We start from the raw sequence: 19,706 nt of genomic DNA on the forward strand, positions 1-19,706 counted from the left end.
TAAGATGGGGATCGTTTATTGAAAACGGCTGCAGAACAGACGAAAACCGTTTCTAAGATCAAAGACAGGACAAATACCCACTCCCGGCTATCATGGTAACTAGACATCCTTAACACAGTTCCTACTGTACACAATATGAATGGCTCAAACAGGAGATGAAATAATAATACTACGTATAGTGCCCACGGCAGAGCATGGGCCTCCATAATTATTGTGTGGATTTAAGCCTTGGTCCAACATGCTGGTCTAGTCAAGGTTGGAAGACTGCGTATACGTTCGAAAATGTTTTAGGGAATTATCATATATGTAGGTTTCCTCAAAATAGCTCCCTTCACCGTTAAAGGGAACTACAATTGATTATAATCAAAACCCAGGTAAGTTCGAAAAGTCAAAGGTGTGATCCTTGGGTTTTGAACTTGCGGACTTTTATCTCGGCAGTCCGTTCCAACTCCAACTAGGCTATCCTCCAATCTCAAACAACCAAAGATAGGTAACGTTGTAAAATTTTTGCCAAAAATAAATATTCGGGTCATTCAACTCTGCCCGTCGGTGATGGATTTAAAATCGATTTCGCTATAAAAAATGGTTACAATGATCGATGATAAGGTGATCTCAATTACAATTATTATGCCAATATTAAATGCCTTACCTCACGTATATTTTTAATCTTTACCTTGTTTAACGCATCAGACCCAAATCCAATAAATTCATAAAAAAAAACAATGAAATAAGTTTTGTTGAACCTAACTTACGATGTTATTTATAAAACATAATCATTAGTAAACATAAAATATTATTACTGAAAATCTACTGATTAACATATTTTGATAGTGCTTTAGAATTTGTACGAATTTAAGGTATATATTTTGAAGATTTACGATATTGAAGTATACGCATAAAAACTATGATTATGTATGTTTCTTGTACAATATACATAATTTCATTATGAGTTATAACTTCTACTAAAACGAACACTCAATTCAATAAATATATAACGTTTTTGAGTGCCCGGGGCTTTAAAATTACTTTTGGGATAGAATATTTTTTTCACCTAAACCTAAGTTATACATTTTTTGTTGTTAATTCGCAAACATTTAACAACATGGTTACACTTTGTCACTTACTATATTTACCTTCGCAAAATTTATAAGCATAACGTTAGTGTATTAAAACTTTACTACCATTTATATACAGATAGATTTTAACAGATTATGATTATAGATCCAAATACGTAATCTTAGTTGCAGTGAAGGCAGCTGCAGCAGCTAGGGCGGCCGCGACGGCAACCACTGCTGCAGTGGAGCCTGACGCCTTCACAGCGAAGCCCATGATGAAGGAGACCAGGAGTTGTGCCACGAACACGCAGCTGCTTACGACCGCCACGTCGGTGCCGATGCCGCGTTCCTGACCGCTGCCGCCGCCCGCACTGTCCCACTAAAAGTGGTAATATGTTTGTTTATAATTTATACAGTATGAGGTTTCTATGAAACTGAATTACAAGAAGAGGAAGTTGATCGTTTAATGGTAAAATCTATGAATGCCTATTTATAGTATTAACGAAAAAGTTACGTTTGCTATCCAGACAAAAAAGGGCTCCACAGGTGAATGTTGTGGAACCTTACGACTCCTATGCAGTCTAATAATTGTCGGCTCCTGCGTCAGAGAGTACTATTTTTTTTTTCATACGGACTCGGCAAAGTGACCCCACTGCACCTCATGGTAAGTGTAGAGCAGCTATACTCTAAGTGTGTTCCGCGGAACCTTAGGGTTCCGTGATACCTTTGTCGGGGTTCCGCAAGAATTTAGAAAAAAAAATCAAAACACCTCTCTCTGGTCGCTCCGCGGCCGCGCGGAGGCAAAACGCTATGAACGTTATTTATTTATTTATTTGTATTTGTAGAAACATGTGTTAAGTACAATAGCTGGTACAATATCTCATAAGTTTGGTATCAACAATTTAATTCAATAGGGTTCCATCAAGTATTTTGCTTCCCAAAAGGGTTCCGTCATTTAAAAAGTTTGAGAACCACTGGTGTAGAAGGTTTAACAGAATGTCGACTGACGAGAGATGATTATGCCTGTCTGTTGGAACCGGATATACACAGGCCGATTCTGTAGCTCCTATGGCGGGTTTTAACACCTTGTGTACGGTGGTCGCTTTCAGGAAGTAAAACATATTCTATCACCAGCGACTAGAGTTTTCTTCATAAAGTATTTTAAAAGAGTGAGGAGAAATAAGTAGGCACTAATCAAACAGACGTGTGGAATGACATAGAGAAGTAAGAACACGACAAAGTTCCTTAAATCGGGATATAAATAAAATAAAACCAAAAATAATCTACTTGAATTCTGTATATAAGATTCAAACGTTTTTATTGTTCTATCTTTCCATTTAGTTTTTATCTTTCAAAAACAAAATAGAAGCTGATAATCCTAACAAGAAACCTAGATCAACGGACACTGTTTCTTCCAACTATTATTATATATCCATTTGACATCAAGTTATGTTTAATTACAAAGATACGCGAGTAGCATTTACTTTGACTCGCTGTACTGTATAATGCGAATCACACATCAAAAGGGATAAATGTGAATATTTCATGCTATAAACGCACCTGAGGTTAGTTTGTTATTAGTATCGGCTTTGATAATGGGTTGTGTTACTTTAGCTTGTAATGTACAGTGTGCGTTGTCTCTTATCTAATAAATTAAAATAATTTTAAATATAAGTATATTTCCGATCACCATTATTAAAACGTGTATATTTTTTTGCAATGCTCGTTTTTGTGTATGTTTATTGAATGGTAGAATTATTTTAAGTTTTTGGTCACTTAGCTCGGATTCATTTCGTAGGTTATTTACAGCTGCTTACGTTGTTGGAAGCTGTGTGCAATAATATATCTTAAAGCCTTCCATTCAAGGTATGTGTTGTCCAGTCAGTATATTTTGATTAAATAAATAGATATATGGAAGATGTATTTTAAATATAAACGCCTCTGAACACCTTCATGACGAGAATTCTAACAAGACCGAGTATATCTTAATACATAGTTACCATTCCAGTAGCGTGATAGTGCGCGACCAGCAAATACGGCATGGTGAAGAGCGTGGAGTACATAACTCCAGCAGTCCAGCTGAAGAGAATGACGGCGGCCGGCGCGCGCAGCGCACACAGAAGAAACATCCCGCAACTGTACGTGCAGAGACCACCAACGTATACCTTCTTAGCCCTGTAATCGGAGAGCGGTGTTTATTTACTGAGCTGAATAGCAGCAGTATGGCGTAGCTGCGTTAGGTATCCTTCGTAAAGGCTAAAATCTCGAAACTACTTGAATACTGATCCTGGCGGCCGATCGAGTCTCGATATAAGGGTAACTAGGATTTTCTTGAATGTACGGCAATTGTTTATGATCAGGCAAACATGCGAAAGATCTGTTCATCAGTGCCGAATTTATCCCTTCCTTTAGTATAGTAGAGTCTTTGAGTAAGTCTTTGCAGGTCGCTGACGTTGTGGCGCCCCGCATGTCTTACAGACGGATGCTATTTTGCAGGAATAAAAACAAAGGTCTTCAGTTACAACTGTGGCGCCCACTAGGCTGTTGGAACCCTAGGCCACGGTCTATACTGTCTATTGACAAATTCGGTATTACGACTGATCTCATAAAAGAATATCATAACACAACATAACTAGTGCAAGCGGATTAACAAAACAGCTTAGTTATTGGATTAATTTATAATCCACCAACTAATTCACAGACTGGTGAGTTAAGTATTGATTTTTAAATCTGTAAGAAACCCGTAGAGTGTCAACCGGGAAGCGCAGTTGAAAGTCAAGGCTCGTTATGATCTTGTTACTTGTAGGAAATATGCTAGATAAGTAGCAAGTTGAAGGGTATTTAGTATTTCCTAAGGCCTTACCGGTAGATATTTTCGATAATGAATAACCTTTAAGAATTTTTAATCATGTTTTTTTTTAATCTTAACTAATTTAACAAAGACGAAAAGAAAAAGAAAGTTGCAGAATAGTGATGAGTTCAACAATAGTCTTTTTTCTTTTACTTGCCCTTAACCTACTCTACCATATGGGGTCGGTGTAGCATATTTTTAGGCATGTTGGGAAAAGTTTTCGATAATGACGTCGTGTTGTCTGACGTTAGCATCCGCTTTAACATCCAGAACCACATGATTCGTGTTACAAAAACCAACACAGGGTACTTTGTCGTATTTGAGTCCACTAATTCCCGGTCCAAAGCTTGACTAACCATTTACTAGATCAACGAGGTGGCAAAGAGTTAAAACGAATAATTACAAACGCTTATTGGCATAAAGATTGGCTTTTCATTTAACCTTGATTCCTTGAATTTATTTACATTTGGGTATCAACACCACTAAAAAACAGCCTTACAAAATATTTACTTTAGTCTACATTCAGAATAATTAACCCCAGGCTTATAATATAGGCTTTATAAACTGAAATTGTGTTTGTAGTACAGTTTAAATTATAGGCAACAATTAATTACAAACTGTATCATCTATCAAAGCAGAAGGTGAGGCAGTTACGTTAAGCCGCGACGCACTATTGTCTGCTTTAATTTATTGGATTTCTCAATTAATGATGTCAAATAGACAAGATTAGTTACTACCGATGATACAGTGTAATCTAATGCTATATTAATCAAGCACACGCCATAGCAGCATAGCAAATGTATAGTTTTGATATAGATATCTATAAACCATACCTATGTACAGAAAATACGACCTAAACATACCTATATATTACGTGTTTATTTAAAAATGTATCTTCTTCTTAATCTATCTAAATAGAATATAACTGTCGGTTTTTATCCCCAAACATATAAAGATTATATAGATTAAGTAACGGGTAAAATTAGGAACGTATAATTTGAAATTTCTGTTCCCGATGCATTCGTAATTGAAAAAAAAAACCTCCCTGATTTTGCTATCTTAATTAATATGACATAAAGCTTCGATTAGGTTCTTTAACCTGGATTGTATATATTATATGATTAATAGAAGTCTATGTAGCTGGATCTTAAGAAGCAAAAAAACAAAAACATGATATTTCTTTATCATAACTTATGTTTTCCAGAAATGTGATTCATTGTTAACCGTCTACTAACGTGTTTCTATTCTAAACAATAGCTATGATTCAGTTTAAAATTAAGCGACTCGTATTTTATCGTGCGTGTTTTGTGTAAAAATGGATTACCGAGACTTTATTATCTTTCAATTCTGTGAATATCTTTTAACCTTGGGTAAACACTTTGGAGTAATAAAAATCATAGTCTTGGATGATATTTTATTCATATTTAAGAATTATATACAAGCACCTTTACTGTTTTTCTGTGATTAGTTTATACCATATATAACATTATTATTATTTTTACCAATATCATCAACTTTAACTTTTTCTATCACGTGTAAGCATTTTTCCAAATCTCTGACCAGTAAATACTATGGACCTTAGCATAAACGAAATCGAAAACAGAGAACGATATTATGCCGCAATTTGCATGGCTGCCTACTATAAAACATCATACATTCACGCTTTTTATCCCAGAAGAGAGCTAGACAGAGGCGCAACTCACTTCTAGTCGTATGTATTTCGTCCCATGATATAATCGGATAATTCATATAACATAATTTACTCACCCAAACCTCTTTATAAGCCTCTCGATGATAGTAGAGTAGCAAGCGCAGGACAGAGAGTACATAGCCATGCCCCAACAACCGAAACGCACACCAGCCTCGTAGTTTATACGGTTTTCACTTCCCTCAGGCGCCTGCAAGAGTAGTGCACGCAATGTTAGCTAATAGCATATTGAACAATTTTTGCTCGGTCAGGAATTCCATTCTGAATTATATTCAATTTTATTTTCGATAATTCCAGGTCTAGCATGAATGCCGTTTTAAAACAGGTATTATTTATAATTAGGTATCAGAAATATTAATTGCCCACATCTCTTATAGTAAAGCGGGAGAGAAAATAACGAACTAAGAAGGCATTTTAATCTCTAATATAGGGACGATTACAACTCGAATTAAATGAAAGGAGGATTAACATAATATTATTGGTTACATTTTACATTTTTCATTTAGTAGCATATAACAGCATAGAGCATTATACCAAGATGTAAGCAAAACAATTAACTTTCTATTAATGATATATTAATTTTATTAATTAATGATATACAAACAATAGCCAAACACAATTGAACTCTTATAGCGAATTATATCATTTCACACTTAATATTCTAACCCTTGGTCGTGAAATTGACGCCTTGCAACCACAATGTTTAGACGTGAATGTTAGTGCAAGCACCTACATTGTGTTATCCGATAAAATATGCTAATAGATCAAGAACTTCGACTTCACTCACATCACACAGGCGAAGTAATTTAACTATCAAACACTTAATCAAATAAATGTTAATGTTTCCAACAAGATGTAGTAAATTATTAAAGTTATTTATATTAAATGGTTCTTTGAATTTCAAAGAATTTGTCGGATAGTAAAATATTTTAAGGGCCATCTTCTTTCCTATATTTCGCCTCATCTTATTAACTCAAATATAATTCAGACTCGTATTGTCGATCGGTCGATGGTTCTCAAATTATAGCAATAACTGGGTGCATTAACATTTATTTTATCCATTCATGCCAATTTTACACGATCTCGGATTTGTAATATATATTATAATGGCATTAAGTACTTGAGGTGAACAGGGGTGTCATCTAATACTTATAGAGAAAAATAAATAAAACAAAATACTCGATGAGATATATTTGTTCTATAACATACCGCAGGGTCGCCACCGAAGACTGATTCTCCGACGAAATCAGTGAAATACAAGGAATAGCACACATGAGCCATCCAGCAGAACAGATTAGTGAGGCAGACCACGCGTAGACTTTTTGGCATTACGACTATGGAGCGAAGGTAGTGACGAAGCGAGAGATGTTCGCCATGTCCACTCTCAGGAACTGTTAGAGTAATGTCACCCTGTAATTAGATAATGTAATGGTTACCAAGTTAACAAAAAAAGAAAGGAAAGAAAATTATTTTACATTAACCACCACGTTAAACGCCAGCGTAAGATTGTATTTAATTTTGCCGTCTTAAATTCAATTCACTTACTATTATTGATATTTGGAATGGGTAAATAATGACAAAGAAGCTATTCATCGGCAGATAATTATTCTTAAAGATATTTTAGTCTGAATATATCGGTGTTATATGCGTTTTACAGCTCAGTTTAAATCCATTCAGAACTTAAAGTGACAAGACGACGTTGTCGCTTTTTATTTCTATTACCCCTTGTTGATGTTTTAGCATAGTTATACGTAAGTAAGAAGAATGTTTTGTTATAATTTCATTTAATGTGTTTCAAATTTGTTATCTGTGAGGTTGTAAAATACTTTGTGTCATTAAGGAATAAATTCTGGTTGACTGAATATTTTTAAATAAAAGCGTCTACTTTGTGTTGTCTATACTTTTAAAACTATAAAAAAGTTTTAACTGACATCTTAAGTGACGAATTTTAGAAAAAAGTGTCTGTCAACTTTTAATTGTAATACAAAAACTATAAGTAATCGTGTTTGAATTTAAATTACTTAGTAATTTCTTATTTCATTTCATTAATTTGCATTCTTTCTAATTTTGTATGTAAAATATTGGGTTAGAAAATCTGACTGCAAATAATAAATATTCTGTAGAGTTTATTAGCCAACAGTTTACTAAATTATGTATAAGCAAATAACTATTAGACGTTTAATGATTTGTATCCTACTGTCCTAATTGGGTGACGGTCATTTTTACATTTGTAGCTTAACCTACACAGCCAAACAAGCTAAGGATCAACCTGATTGTGAGCGATCCGCCGCTCATAGACATTGGCAATATCAGTGGAACAGTTTTGCCGCAGCCTACTTAGCTAGTACATTAACCACTTTGTTAAGTAGCAAGCCTCAATACTGCTTTTGGTGGCGGGCGGGCGATCCGCTATTGGCAAATAATGCCTAAGAGGCTGGCGTGCAGTATTCCGTATTATATACACGCCTGTGATTTTGCCATGGTCTCATTTCTTGGATGGCAACAGGCTCTGCTGAGGAGCCGACTTTTGCGAGAGTTGCGGTTGCATGCTCTTGCGCTCCCTGCGACCCACGACATTAGGGAGAGAGAGTCGAATGGCGGGGTCTTAGTCGATTTATACCGGCGAATCCGGCAAAAATATTATATTTCTTATTTCATCGTGTTAAAAAACAAAGTCTTAACACTGCAGATCTTAAATGATTTAAAATATCTTCATCAATATTAAATTGACATCATTCCAATGTAATCAACAGTTTGTATCCCAAATTTTCTAAAAACTACCTACAAATTACAGTTTAAATCCCTTACAAGTGAACAATGATAATGATAATGAAAAATGATAAACATCCCCACTATATATTTTACAAAACAAATACTTCAACTTTTCCATTATTTTTTGTTATTTAAACAAGCTTACCGAGTTCCGTAGTGTCATGTTCGTTTCTTTGAAATTATTTACAGTTGAAATAAGATACCTAGTTATTTATGTACCTATGATATCACTTTTATTTTAATACAGTCTGATAAAAAAACCCAAACTAAAAAAATATTTATATTGTATCTAGATTTCAGAGTAATTTTTGATTTTTATTTCTCACTAATCTTTTTATTATATATAAACCTTCCTTCTCCACGTGCCCATAACCCACTGCAATGAATTTTTAACCCAGACAGAGATGAGCAACCAGTATTTTAATACTAAATTAGAATTATAAATTATTAATTCTTACCTCACTTTGCTCCACAGCTCCATATCCAGAATTCTCCTTTTTGATACCATTTTTCTCCATAGTAGAGTCTTCGTCGAAACTTTCCTGAACCCTTTCACTATGTGCCATTTTTCTGAACTCCTCCTGTTCGTTCAGCTCATCCAAGGGGATCTCTTTGAAACTGGTCACGGTGGCGGTAACGCATATGACAAATATTATTGTTATCAACGAAAAAACCGCTCTTACATGACCCCCGAATATTTCGCCTATAAATAATACGTTGACTTAATAAATCGTACGAAATGACTTATAAAAGGTGATACAAATTTAACAAAGATTGCATTGTACTATTTAACTCCAATTAAATACCTTTGTTATAACATTTCAAAATATTTATTGAACTGAGATACGAATATTGAAGTTCAAGTAATTGTATATTACAGTACGGGTATTACCTTTAAAATATTGCGTATCATATACCTACATGTGAAATCACAATAATAAACTGTTTACGCGTAAACCTTTACTAAGTAATACAAGATGAAATATCATTAGATAAATAAAGCTAAACGAAACTAGAAATTTATACGAAATTATGCGACGCCGGCAAAAATATGATTTACCTAATTTAGTTTCGTCCCAGTTGATTCCGCCGAGTGCATATCCCATAAAACCGCCTAGTCCGGCCATTACGGTAAACGTACTTAGGCCCTTAGCGTGGTCCTCTGTAATGGAAACATTTTGCACTTAATCATAAAACTTGACCTTCGCCATTAAGACGCCAGACGCTGCCAAATTGTTGCCTGGAAACACTTTACTGCTTGTCATTGTTCTGCGGCTAACACTCTTACTTATAAACTTGTTTTAGCATTAGAGGTGGTTAAGAATTGTTAAAATAGCTGTCTAAAATATCACCGGTTTTTTAGTTTAAACCTTATAAAGGCAAGATGGCGGGTTTTGACTTACAGCTGATCGAGTAAATTTGTGTTTTAACTCAGCATAGCTTTACGAAATTTTTATAATTAAGACTGTATACATGCTACTATAGAACTAACAGTTGTTGTTGTTGCTAATAATAATATCAGCCCTGTATTATATACTTGCCCACTGCTGAGCACGGGCCTTCTCTACTACTGAGAGGGATTAGGCCTTAGTCCACCACGCTGGCCTAGTGTGGATTGGTAGACTTCACACACCTTCGAAATTCCTATAGAGAACTTCTCAGATGTGCAGGTTTCCTCACGATTCCTTCACCGTTAAAGCGAACGATAAATTCACAAAGAATACACACATGATTTTAGAAAAGTCAGAGGTGTGTGCACTTGGGATTTGAACCTGCGGACATTCGTCTTGGCAGTCCGTTCCACACCCAACTAGGCTATCGCCGCTTAAAAAGTTTGTTGCTAAAGCAGTTATTAATTTAATAATAGGGTAGTTTTTCGGATACAACATGACAGATTCTACGAAGCGCCATAAATTATATAGGCTTTACTAATAAACGTTGTATATGTCTGGAACAGTTATACAATATTTTGTCTCTTTTCCTCTATCGGAAAGTGTCACTCAACCTTGTAAGACACAACATTGGACAATTATTACAGATCTATACAATAATTATTTGTAATACGATAAGCATATTGGTCAGAATTATATGGGTACCTAGTGCCAATATCACGAGAAGTGATTAGGATGGCAGCCCTACAATGTTAAAATTAGATATAGATTTTAAGAGCCATAATTTGATAACATGAAATAAGCGACGTTGACAAAGTGAGATAGTAGTATCAGTCACCATTGTCTTGGCGGCCTACATAATTGCTTGTACAGGTTTAATTTACGATGTAGAGTAAGAAAAAAATAATTTTGGGAACATAATAAAAACTGAAGTCGCTTGTAATTATTTGTTATAGTCATGGCCATTTTTAATGTTCTAACTAGTTGTTAATTTTTAATGAATCATACCATCATAATTTATGTAGAATGGCAAAAGAATTTCCAGAGAAATCTAGAATATAAAAACGCTAACAATATACAATGTCTTCTAATGGTGACACAAGCACCCATTAACCACAGCGACATCATCCAGAACTTTCAATTAACACACACTGCATACCACTACGCTGTTCATCATTAGATGTTACGTCTTATGATTCCCGGTAATTATCCTAGCTAGATTATACTTGATACAATATATAAAAAACAATCTCCGATCTAAAAAAATATAAAAAATATAACCGTGAAAAACAAAATATTAATATCTACAATTTAAAATACACATGTCTACTCTCTACTACTAATAATTAGTAATTTTGGCGTCACTTATTTTTACAATTGAATAACATAAATAGGACTTAATATCCCCACCTAAAAATATTATCACTAGGGTTACGGTGTTTTATATACTGAATATACGAAAGTGAAGAAATACTTGAAAGAAATAGACAGTGCGATGTTACACTATCCAAACGAGACCGCGCATACAACAGCTCTATTATCTAGTAAGACATTTATCAATTACAGTTCCACACAATCTCCTTTACCAAAACTACAGTATTTTCTCAAATACATTAAATATTTGCGAACATCAAATGTTAGTTTTGGCGCATATATGTCCCAAATGGAGTAGCTAAAACAAGCAAACTTCCGATCTTCGGCGACGCGCGGTGTCGCCTATGTTTGATTAACACACTCCGTGTATGCGCAAGTATTATAAAGAACTCAAACATTGTAAATATTGATATAACACTGTACGATACAATTTCATATTACATCTACATGCATGTTATAAATCTTATTAATTTCATAAAATTATCGATAATAACTGTTACTGAACATACTGCCGGAGTTGCCTACTTAATTCTTAAAGACCACTGAAGTCCTCGTGAGTGACCACTGGATAAATATCTAGAAACGTAAAAAGGAAAAAAAATTCAAAAACTGAGTTTGCTGATGTATTGTTGAAAAGATAAAAGGATTTATATAAAACGAAACGAAAAATCCAATATAATCGAATTGAACAATCAATCTGCTCATATCATAACGGATACAATAACTGGCAGGTAAATCAATTTACAATGTCACTTGGAAATATGCTAATCGTAAATATATTTTTTTATTTGTAAGGAAACAAGCTATTAGATTACCTAATATAAAGTAATCTTTGCTACCCAACAACATTCATAATTATCGAAAAATTATGGATGCAGTTACGCTGTTGAGGGAAAGAAGAAGGATTTTTTCGAAGAGGCAGGGGGAGGTTCTTCGTGTCTTTGATAACTGCATACGTCACACGCATCTCAACAGCAAACTGTGTTTCCTGTGAGGTTTCCTGACTAGCCAAAAATTGATGTTTTAGTCAATTATGTCTATTAACTAAAACATGAATTTTCTATTGTCATTTCATATTGTATTTCGCTGCAATTGTCTACAGCGCATCTCTACTTCGAAAATATATTTATCAACGTTACCAATCATATTCTACGTAATAATTTGTATATTTAAATAATCCTTACATCCTTACATATTATAAAACAAAGTTCGTCGCCACGACTGTCTGTCTGGGCACTATAAACCCAAAAATTATCAACGGATTTCGATGAAATTTAGTATGGAGATAGCTTGACCCTGGCAAGGACATTTTTATCCCGGGGAAAATATATAGCGGGACTTTTATCCCAGAAAGACTTTCATGCGGGCGAACCCACGAGCAGAAACTATTATTATAACATCCAACCGTTCCATTTGCTACTAGTTATCACTAATTAAACATATCTCGATGCTTAACCTTCGAAGCAGCGGCCCGATTCAAAATCAACGGATCAGTTATATCAAATATATAGCTCATTAGTTTTGAAGCAATTGACATGTCTGTCTAACTGTAGTTAAAGTTTACCCTAATTGTGTCCTGTGGCTGGGGAGCATGTAGAGAATTCCGCCAAGATCCCCTCTGCCTGACTTAAGAAGCGACTAATTGGGGCTTAGAGAGGGTCGCGGGGCGAGCAGTGGGGGCCTGCTCGCTCGATTACAGCGCCTTCGAGGTGGACGATAATGCGGATAGTCGGTCTCCCGATATAGACGTCAAAGGCGTCCTTTAGTGTATGGGAGCATCTTAGCGCCTCAATTAGAGAGGTGCTGCAATGCGGTACCCGCTATACGTCCCAAATGCGCCGAAGGAGGCCACCATGGGTTTTAGTTGGTATGCAGTGTACGGTATACAGAGATTAGGGAGACGGTGCAATGCTCGCTCGGATGATGCTATATTCCCGAGTGACATTGGGCCGTAAGACCGATGATACCAACATAACTGTTACACTCACTCTCCAAATGGTGGTAGCGATAAGGCGTTTTTCCCTGCGATAAAAAAACGGTTAACCCTTATTAGGTATGTTCTTAGGTATGTTATAGTAAGGACTATCCTAAGCTAATTACATTTCCTGCACCTATTTAGATAGAACACAATAAATCGCTACTGCTAATTAACATAAAAAATATGACAGTTGCGAATTATTTTAAAATTATTCCGGGCATTAACATAGCCATACTGTTCTTCAAACAATCACAAGTCAGCAACAAAAGTTAAATTAATTACTTTTTGTGGCGTGGAAAATCCAAAATATATAAGCCGAGATAAATCAATCACACCTAGACGCGATGCTGATAAAGAAGGCTTGCTGTGTGGTTCATCAGTCTTTGCCGTCGGAAAAATGACAAAAACACACAGTCACATGCCGTGACGTAGACACGTACAAATATTGAGTTAAATCCAGTGTATCAATTAAACTAGGTTAAGGATTCCGCGTGAGGAATATCATTTCGGATCACAAAACTGTAAACATCAATGTTGACAGCGAAGATTACTTCGGAGTAAAAATTAAATGCGTAACGCAGCGTGTGATTCAGTAAATTAAATAAATAAAGTAAGATAATAAGTTTATTCACAATATTTACGAGTTTGCCGAGTCCATTGTAGCTGTACAACGTTTGAGTGTTCTATTTTGAGATTATTTCAGTGGAGCACGTAATTCAGATACCTAATTGTACCTAATCGTGTAAGGACAGACACGTAATCTGATTTTTGGGGTGGGACACAATTACATTATCTAGTTAGGGCAACTTGGTTGCTTCTCTATTCCATTGGTAATAGAGTTTTCTTTTATAATCTTGGTTTATTTCTCTTAAATAAATGATATCTACGATAAGCTTATCATCTTAAACTAAAATCTTATCCACAAGAGTACGTAATGACTAATACTAAATACAGCTTCCGGCTGATTGTATGATGCTGTGAACCGACATCTTTATAATATGACAATGTGTAAGAAACAATGTTTGGCTCAAATTGACATTATCATTTTTTCTAGAACAATTTACGTACAATAAAGTTACACTAAAGATAATGAACAAAATATGAAATTTCATTTTATTAACTTATTAGTATATATAACCTATGAAAAGAAAGTTTTAGGGGCGTTATTATCGGCATCGTAGTTTTTTCAAAATTAATTGTGTATTTATTTTAAATTACATAGTAAAAATGAAATTTTATGACATCGTTTAAATGCCTGCATATTTGTTTTTAAAAGTACTGAATACATCCTTGTTATTTATTCAGATTAGTTGACGAATACCCTTATCTGTGTCAGTTTTAAACAGATCCGTTCCCGCCAAACGATCAGTGAATATTTTTAGGCATTTTTATTTTGTAGGTATTTACAAACCAAAGGATAAGGAACGCAAAATCTATTTCCTATAACCTTTATTACATGCCTGAGTAAAAGATAATTGATGTTAGCACTTCCACTTTAAATCGTCTGTAGATGAGTGGTATGTGTTGTTCACCTCGTCACTACAATTACTTCCCTATCATTGTTTATGTTAGCAGGTCAAATGAAAAGGACAGTTATATTGTTGAAAATGATAGTGACAATACAAAGTTTAGTAAGTTGAGGGATAAGAGCAAAACCATATCGTATGTACATTTTTGTAGCAATTGTAATCTGTTTAGTGAGTAATATAATAAATTATAAGCAAAAAGGGACTTATGGGGTCCATTGGGAGGCATACAGAACACAGCAGTAGCAGTAGTCGCGCTAGTCGTGCGAGAAATGTATGTTATCCTGATGACTATTACTCTCTCTAACATCCTCAATGTGCAAGGCTGTTGGGGAATTTCCAACTAAGAAGTAAAGTCGTGGAGATTAACGTGTACTCTCCGTTTTTTCGCAATCCCGAATTATGAAGTTCTAATTATAGCACAAATTGTTTGAGCACGCGGGCCTACACGAGAAAAAGTTTGTTCCCGGAATTAAATATAACCTAAAATACTCTTATTACATTAAATACATATTAAAAAAACCACAGAATTGGCCTAGTAGCAGATTTACAAATAGCCGCGTTCAAACAAAGTATACTTCAGCTTTATTATATTAGTTTAGATACGAGTACATTGCTTCACAGATACTAAAAGCAGTAAAAGACTGATTCCTATACGAAATATATTAGTTGTTAATCAAATCATTGTTTTGCATAGCTTGAGCTTTGGGTGAACCCAAATTTTGAACAGATCAAATAAATTAAATCTTAGCCAGCAATTATGTAGGGTAATGTTTGTAGATTGCAACAGCCATGAAATTGTCAACGCTAGGATTCCCATCCACAAAATCATCTTAGGGGCCGTTCAAGTATTACGTAACGCAATTTGGAGGGGAGGCGGGGTCTTGTAAAACGTTTCGATGCGTTACAGGCGCGCGAGGGGGGTTCGTACAACGCATTATGTAACATTGGAGTTTTTATTTTAAAAAAATAATAATAAAAATAATAAAAATATAATTTTAGAGTTATATAACTTTTTTAGGGGCGGAGGGGAGCGTACAGGAAAACGTTACGTAACGTTACATGCGGAGGTGGTAATAATTGAACAGCTCCTTGCTACAACAACATTAATGACAACTAACCTGGTACAGTCACATCAAGAAGATAAGCTCTCGCTGGGCTCTGACAAGCGTCGGCATCGAAATCTAAAAGTACTGTTCCCAAAATTGTAAAGAGTACACCCCAAGGATGATGGTTGCCTTCAGCCTGTTCTAAAGCTGAACTTCTTGGTCCTAGAACGGCTGGTACTTGTGTTCTGTTGACGGGACCTTCGTCTCCTAGCGCGTAACCTATAGCTTCCCCGTTTGGTACCAGGATCAAACCTGTAAATATGAACGTGGTTTAGATGTTTGAGTAATAACTGAAGTTGTGTCATTAAAAGTGTACTTTTAGCAATGTTATATATTGCCTATACATTTAATGTCTATAAATTTTATTCACAGTAATAAATATTATGTCTGTTTACATTTATCATATATTTGTAAGTTATAAAATACCTTAATCTCAATTTTAATTATTAATAGAATAACGTATTATGTTATATGACATGTTAAATATTATAAGTAGTAAATATTTCTCACATACGCATCTGCAAAATTTTAATGCGGAGCATTATTTTGGATGTCTTACTCAAAAACCAATTGGCAATTAAACGCAGCGTGAGTATAATCAAATCGGTCTTAGAGCAGTAATCCTCAATAGATTAGTTTAGTCTAATTTTAGCCCGGTTTAAAGGTCACGATGATATTGTTTAGTAAGCTATTTTTAGTGCAAAGCATTTTGGTAAGATATTTAGTTAACTATTTAATACGTAGTTCTTTAAAGTAGGAGTATGTAGTCACATATTGTCATGCAATCTATAGTAGTTAAGATAGGTACCTATGTCATATTTACAAACTATTATTTAATGGCCTATTTGTTAAGTTTGTAATAGTACGGCAAATGCATATTTATATTTTAAGGGAGAAGATGACCCTATTAAAGACTTTTTAACAAAAAACATATTATTTTATTTTATTTTGTTATTTACATGTAATTATACGTTATATGGAAATACAATAAAGGCGAGGGTGCGTTTTATTTTTGTCTTAATCTACCTTTTCCAAAAGGCGCCTCTTTCTGTCTTAGTATTATTTATAAAATTAGAACAAATATCTTTTGATACCAATAACTATTCTTACCCAAAAACACTCCGACGGACATAAGAATGATAAACGGCCTTCTCCTGCCAAATTTCAGTCTACATCTGTCGCTCAAAGACCCCAGTAGAGGCGTCATGAAGAATCCTACTAAGGGGGACAATGCCCACACTAATGTCATTTGGTGGTGCGGCACGCCAATCTGCAGCAGTGTTGGAGAGACGAACGCTGTTTCACCCGCGTACGAGAATTCGATGCCCATCACAGCTGCTGATATACGCATTAATTCAATCCTGCTTTTCCTTCTAAAACAACAAAATACAATTATGCTTGGCTATATTATAAACTGAAGGAAGATAAGAGCAGATTTAAGTCATTAGATAAAATTTATTCGTAAAATAATACAACGTGAACATATAAAAACACCTGAACGAAAAAAATGTTTAATAGTTGCAGTCTTATGTTCCATCGGTTGATACCTTATTTAACGGATCAATTGTTTAGTAGTTTATTCTTTGAATTTTAACTGTTGATTTATATCCGAATTTAACCCAGGCGACACGATCATTGACAACTCAGAGCCCTTATTGTGTAAACGCGTAACGCGGCCGTGTCATGTTATCTTCGAGAAATGTGCGTGGAATGGTATTCTGTAAGCCAAATTTCTATAGTCCTAAACATGATGCGTTGTATTACGTGCTTGTTACACACTGTTTAAATAACGCGCGTGATAGAGAATAAGGCCCCAGCTCCAAAACAAAATACACAATTTAATCGGAACGCCGCGCCGTCCCATTATGTTTCTATAGTTGGCACTATAAATATAATTATCATTACAGCTTGAAAGGTTTCCTGTGTCCGTATGTATATAGAAACTTACGTAACATATTATAATCAAATAAGTATTTAAGACATTGTTATATCCAGATTAACCCAAAAGCAAAGACACGATATGTGCGTATTCTGCTGCCTTACCCGTAATATTAAAGATTTTGATTAGGCTAATCATGATATTACTGTAACTTTTACAAATATATATATATATATAAATTAATTGAAGGGGACATAAATAAAGAAACCTTGAAAGGAAAGCATTAAACATTATAATGTAACACACTGGTCCCAGAGATTTCTCTTTAGTTTAAATTTACCTTGGCTTTGAAAGACTATATCATGGTGAAATGGTTTTGTTAAATTGTATCAAAACAAGCTAAATAAGTTAGTATTCTTTATTTCGACGTAAAACTCCATTTACCTACATTCGACTTAACGCCGCATTCAATAAACGATTTCTATCGTTTTGTTACCCGTCGTGAAAATGGACCAATCAGAACAAAGTTTTAACTACATGGTTACAAATGAGTTAATTTGATTGGTTTAATCCTTATTTGGTTGGATCGAACATTGGGGTTATTTATTGAAAAAGACCGTTAGAAAATATTCTTATATGAACAAATTAATTAATGGGCATAAATTCCAATCCTAATTAACAAAGGCGTTGATATTGGAAATCCTATATTAATTTGAAGTGCCCGCCTAGGAGCAGGCTCAAGTGCTCAGTAGTTTACAATTATTATAGTAGGCAAAACAAGGCGAATGGATTGACTACTAAATTAATTCTAATTAACATTCATTGCTATCTCGAATTTAATTATTAACTTTGTTATTTGTTTTGCAAAGATAAATATTAATAAAAGCGTACCACTGTGAACCAACATTGACGGAAACAAATATCTCACATACTCTCTCACATCCAATAAGGCGGACGAAATTAATGTACAAGTTTAAAAAAATCGTGTAAAGCGACTCAACTATACAATCTCACCTGAAGATATCACTGTACTCGCTATCCTGCCAGACTCTTTCGGGCGGATCATCAGAGTTAGGGATACCGAAAAGCGTTTCGGCGAACACCTCCCTGATCCCTCGTGGGTGCTGCTCTTTCCACTGGGACCAGCGTTCCTTATACCGATCCCGGGCACAATGAAACCTCCCGGTCAGTCCTTGGTACTCGTGGAGTTTATCCGCCATGATATTTACCACCTTCCAACTTTTGGAGTTTTATTTTAAATGTTATATCATTGTCCTCGCTTACTTATTGATCTAACTTGCTTAGAATTTTATTACTGTTAAGTGATTTGATCTGTCAATACACTGTATTGATTGAATACCAACTCCTATCACGAAGTTTTGTAACTTAAAACAGAACAAGTTGGGATTAATAATTATATTTTCAAGAAAATCTGTTAACAAAAACAGCAATAAACAAAGAGTACGAAAACAATTTAAAATTGCAAGATCACTATTGAACTTTAAACTGTGGCTGAAGTTTATAATGAGAGATGATTTGACGCGAAGTGTTGGTTGCGAAGCGGCTGGAAGTTGGTAAGGCACCGGACGGCGGAAGCGGACTGGAGCGCGCGCGCCGCCCTCGCTCGCCGCCCGCCCAACCACTGACCAATCTACGCATCATATAATGCTGGAAGTGACATATTCTTATTAAAATGAAAAAATAAATCAGTTCGGGAAGTAAATCGGAATTTTCACAGTTTTCGGGATAATATTAAAGATAAAGTCGTACGATGAACTTTTATAATAGGTAAGTATGTCTTATTCAAGATGTCACTTATTCAACGTAAATATGCAAAGTTCAAAGCCATGTTCAAAGTATAAATTTTAAGACATCCATTCTAATATTATTTAAAATCATCCAAAAACCAACATCTATTTTGGTAGTCGATTTAATTATAAGTATTATTAATTTTACACCAGCATAAAAACGCGAGCAAGTTGCCCCTGATGAAGCGCCACAGTAACAAAGATTTCGCTGAATTAGGCGATTAAAACTTGCTTAATCACCATCTCCTGAGAAAA

General features: G+C 34.9%; 1 protein-coding gene across 1 annotated transcript; it reads right to left on the bottom strand.

The window, feature by feature from the left end:
* Positions 1-568: 568 nt before the first annotated feature.
* Positions 569-19,380, bottom strand: LOC115446896 (proton-associated sugar transporter A). Its single transcript, XM_030173725.2, has 9 exons — positions 18,658-19,380; positions 16,875-17,137; positions 15,777-16,016; positions 9,447-9,548; positions 8,845-9,089; positions 6,824-7,024; positions 5,674-5,804; positions 3,056-3,230; positions 569-1,434 (listed from the first exon to the last, which is right to left on the bottom strand). Exons 1-9 carry the CDS (start codon positions 18,861-18,863, stop codon positions 1,216-1,218), a joined length of 1,782 nt encoding a protein of 593 aa, XP_030029585.1. The 5' UTR covers positions 18,864-19,380; the 3' UTR covers positions 569-1,215.
* Positions 19,381-19,706: the final 326 nt, after the last annotated feature.

The sequence above is a fragment of the Manduca sexta genome, chromosome 20, assembly GCF_014839805.1.
Source record: "Manduca sexta isolate Smith_Timp_Sample1 chromosome 20, JHU_Msex_v1.0, whole genome shotgun sequence".
NCBI classification, from domain to species: Eukaryota; Metazoa; Arthropoda; class Insecta; order Lepidoptera; family Sphingidae; genus Manduca; species Manduca sexta.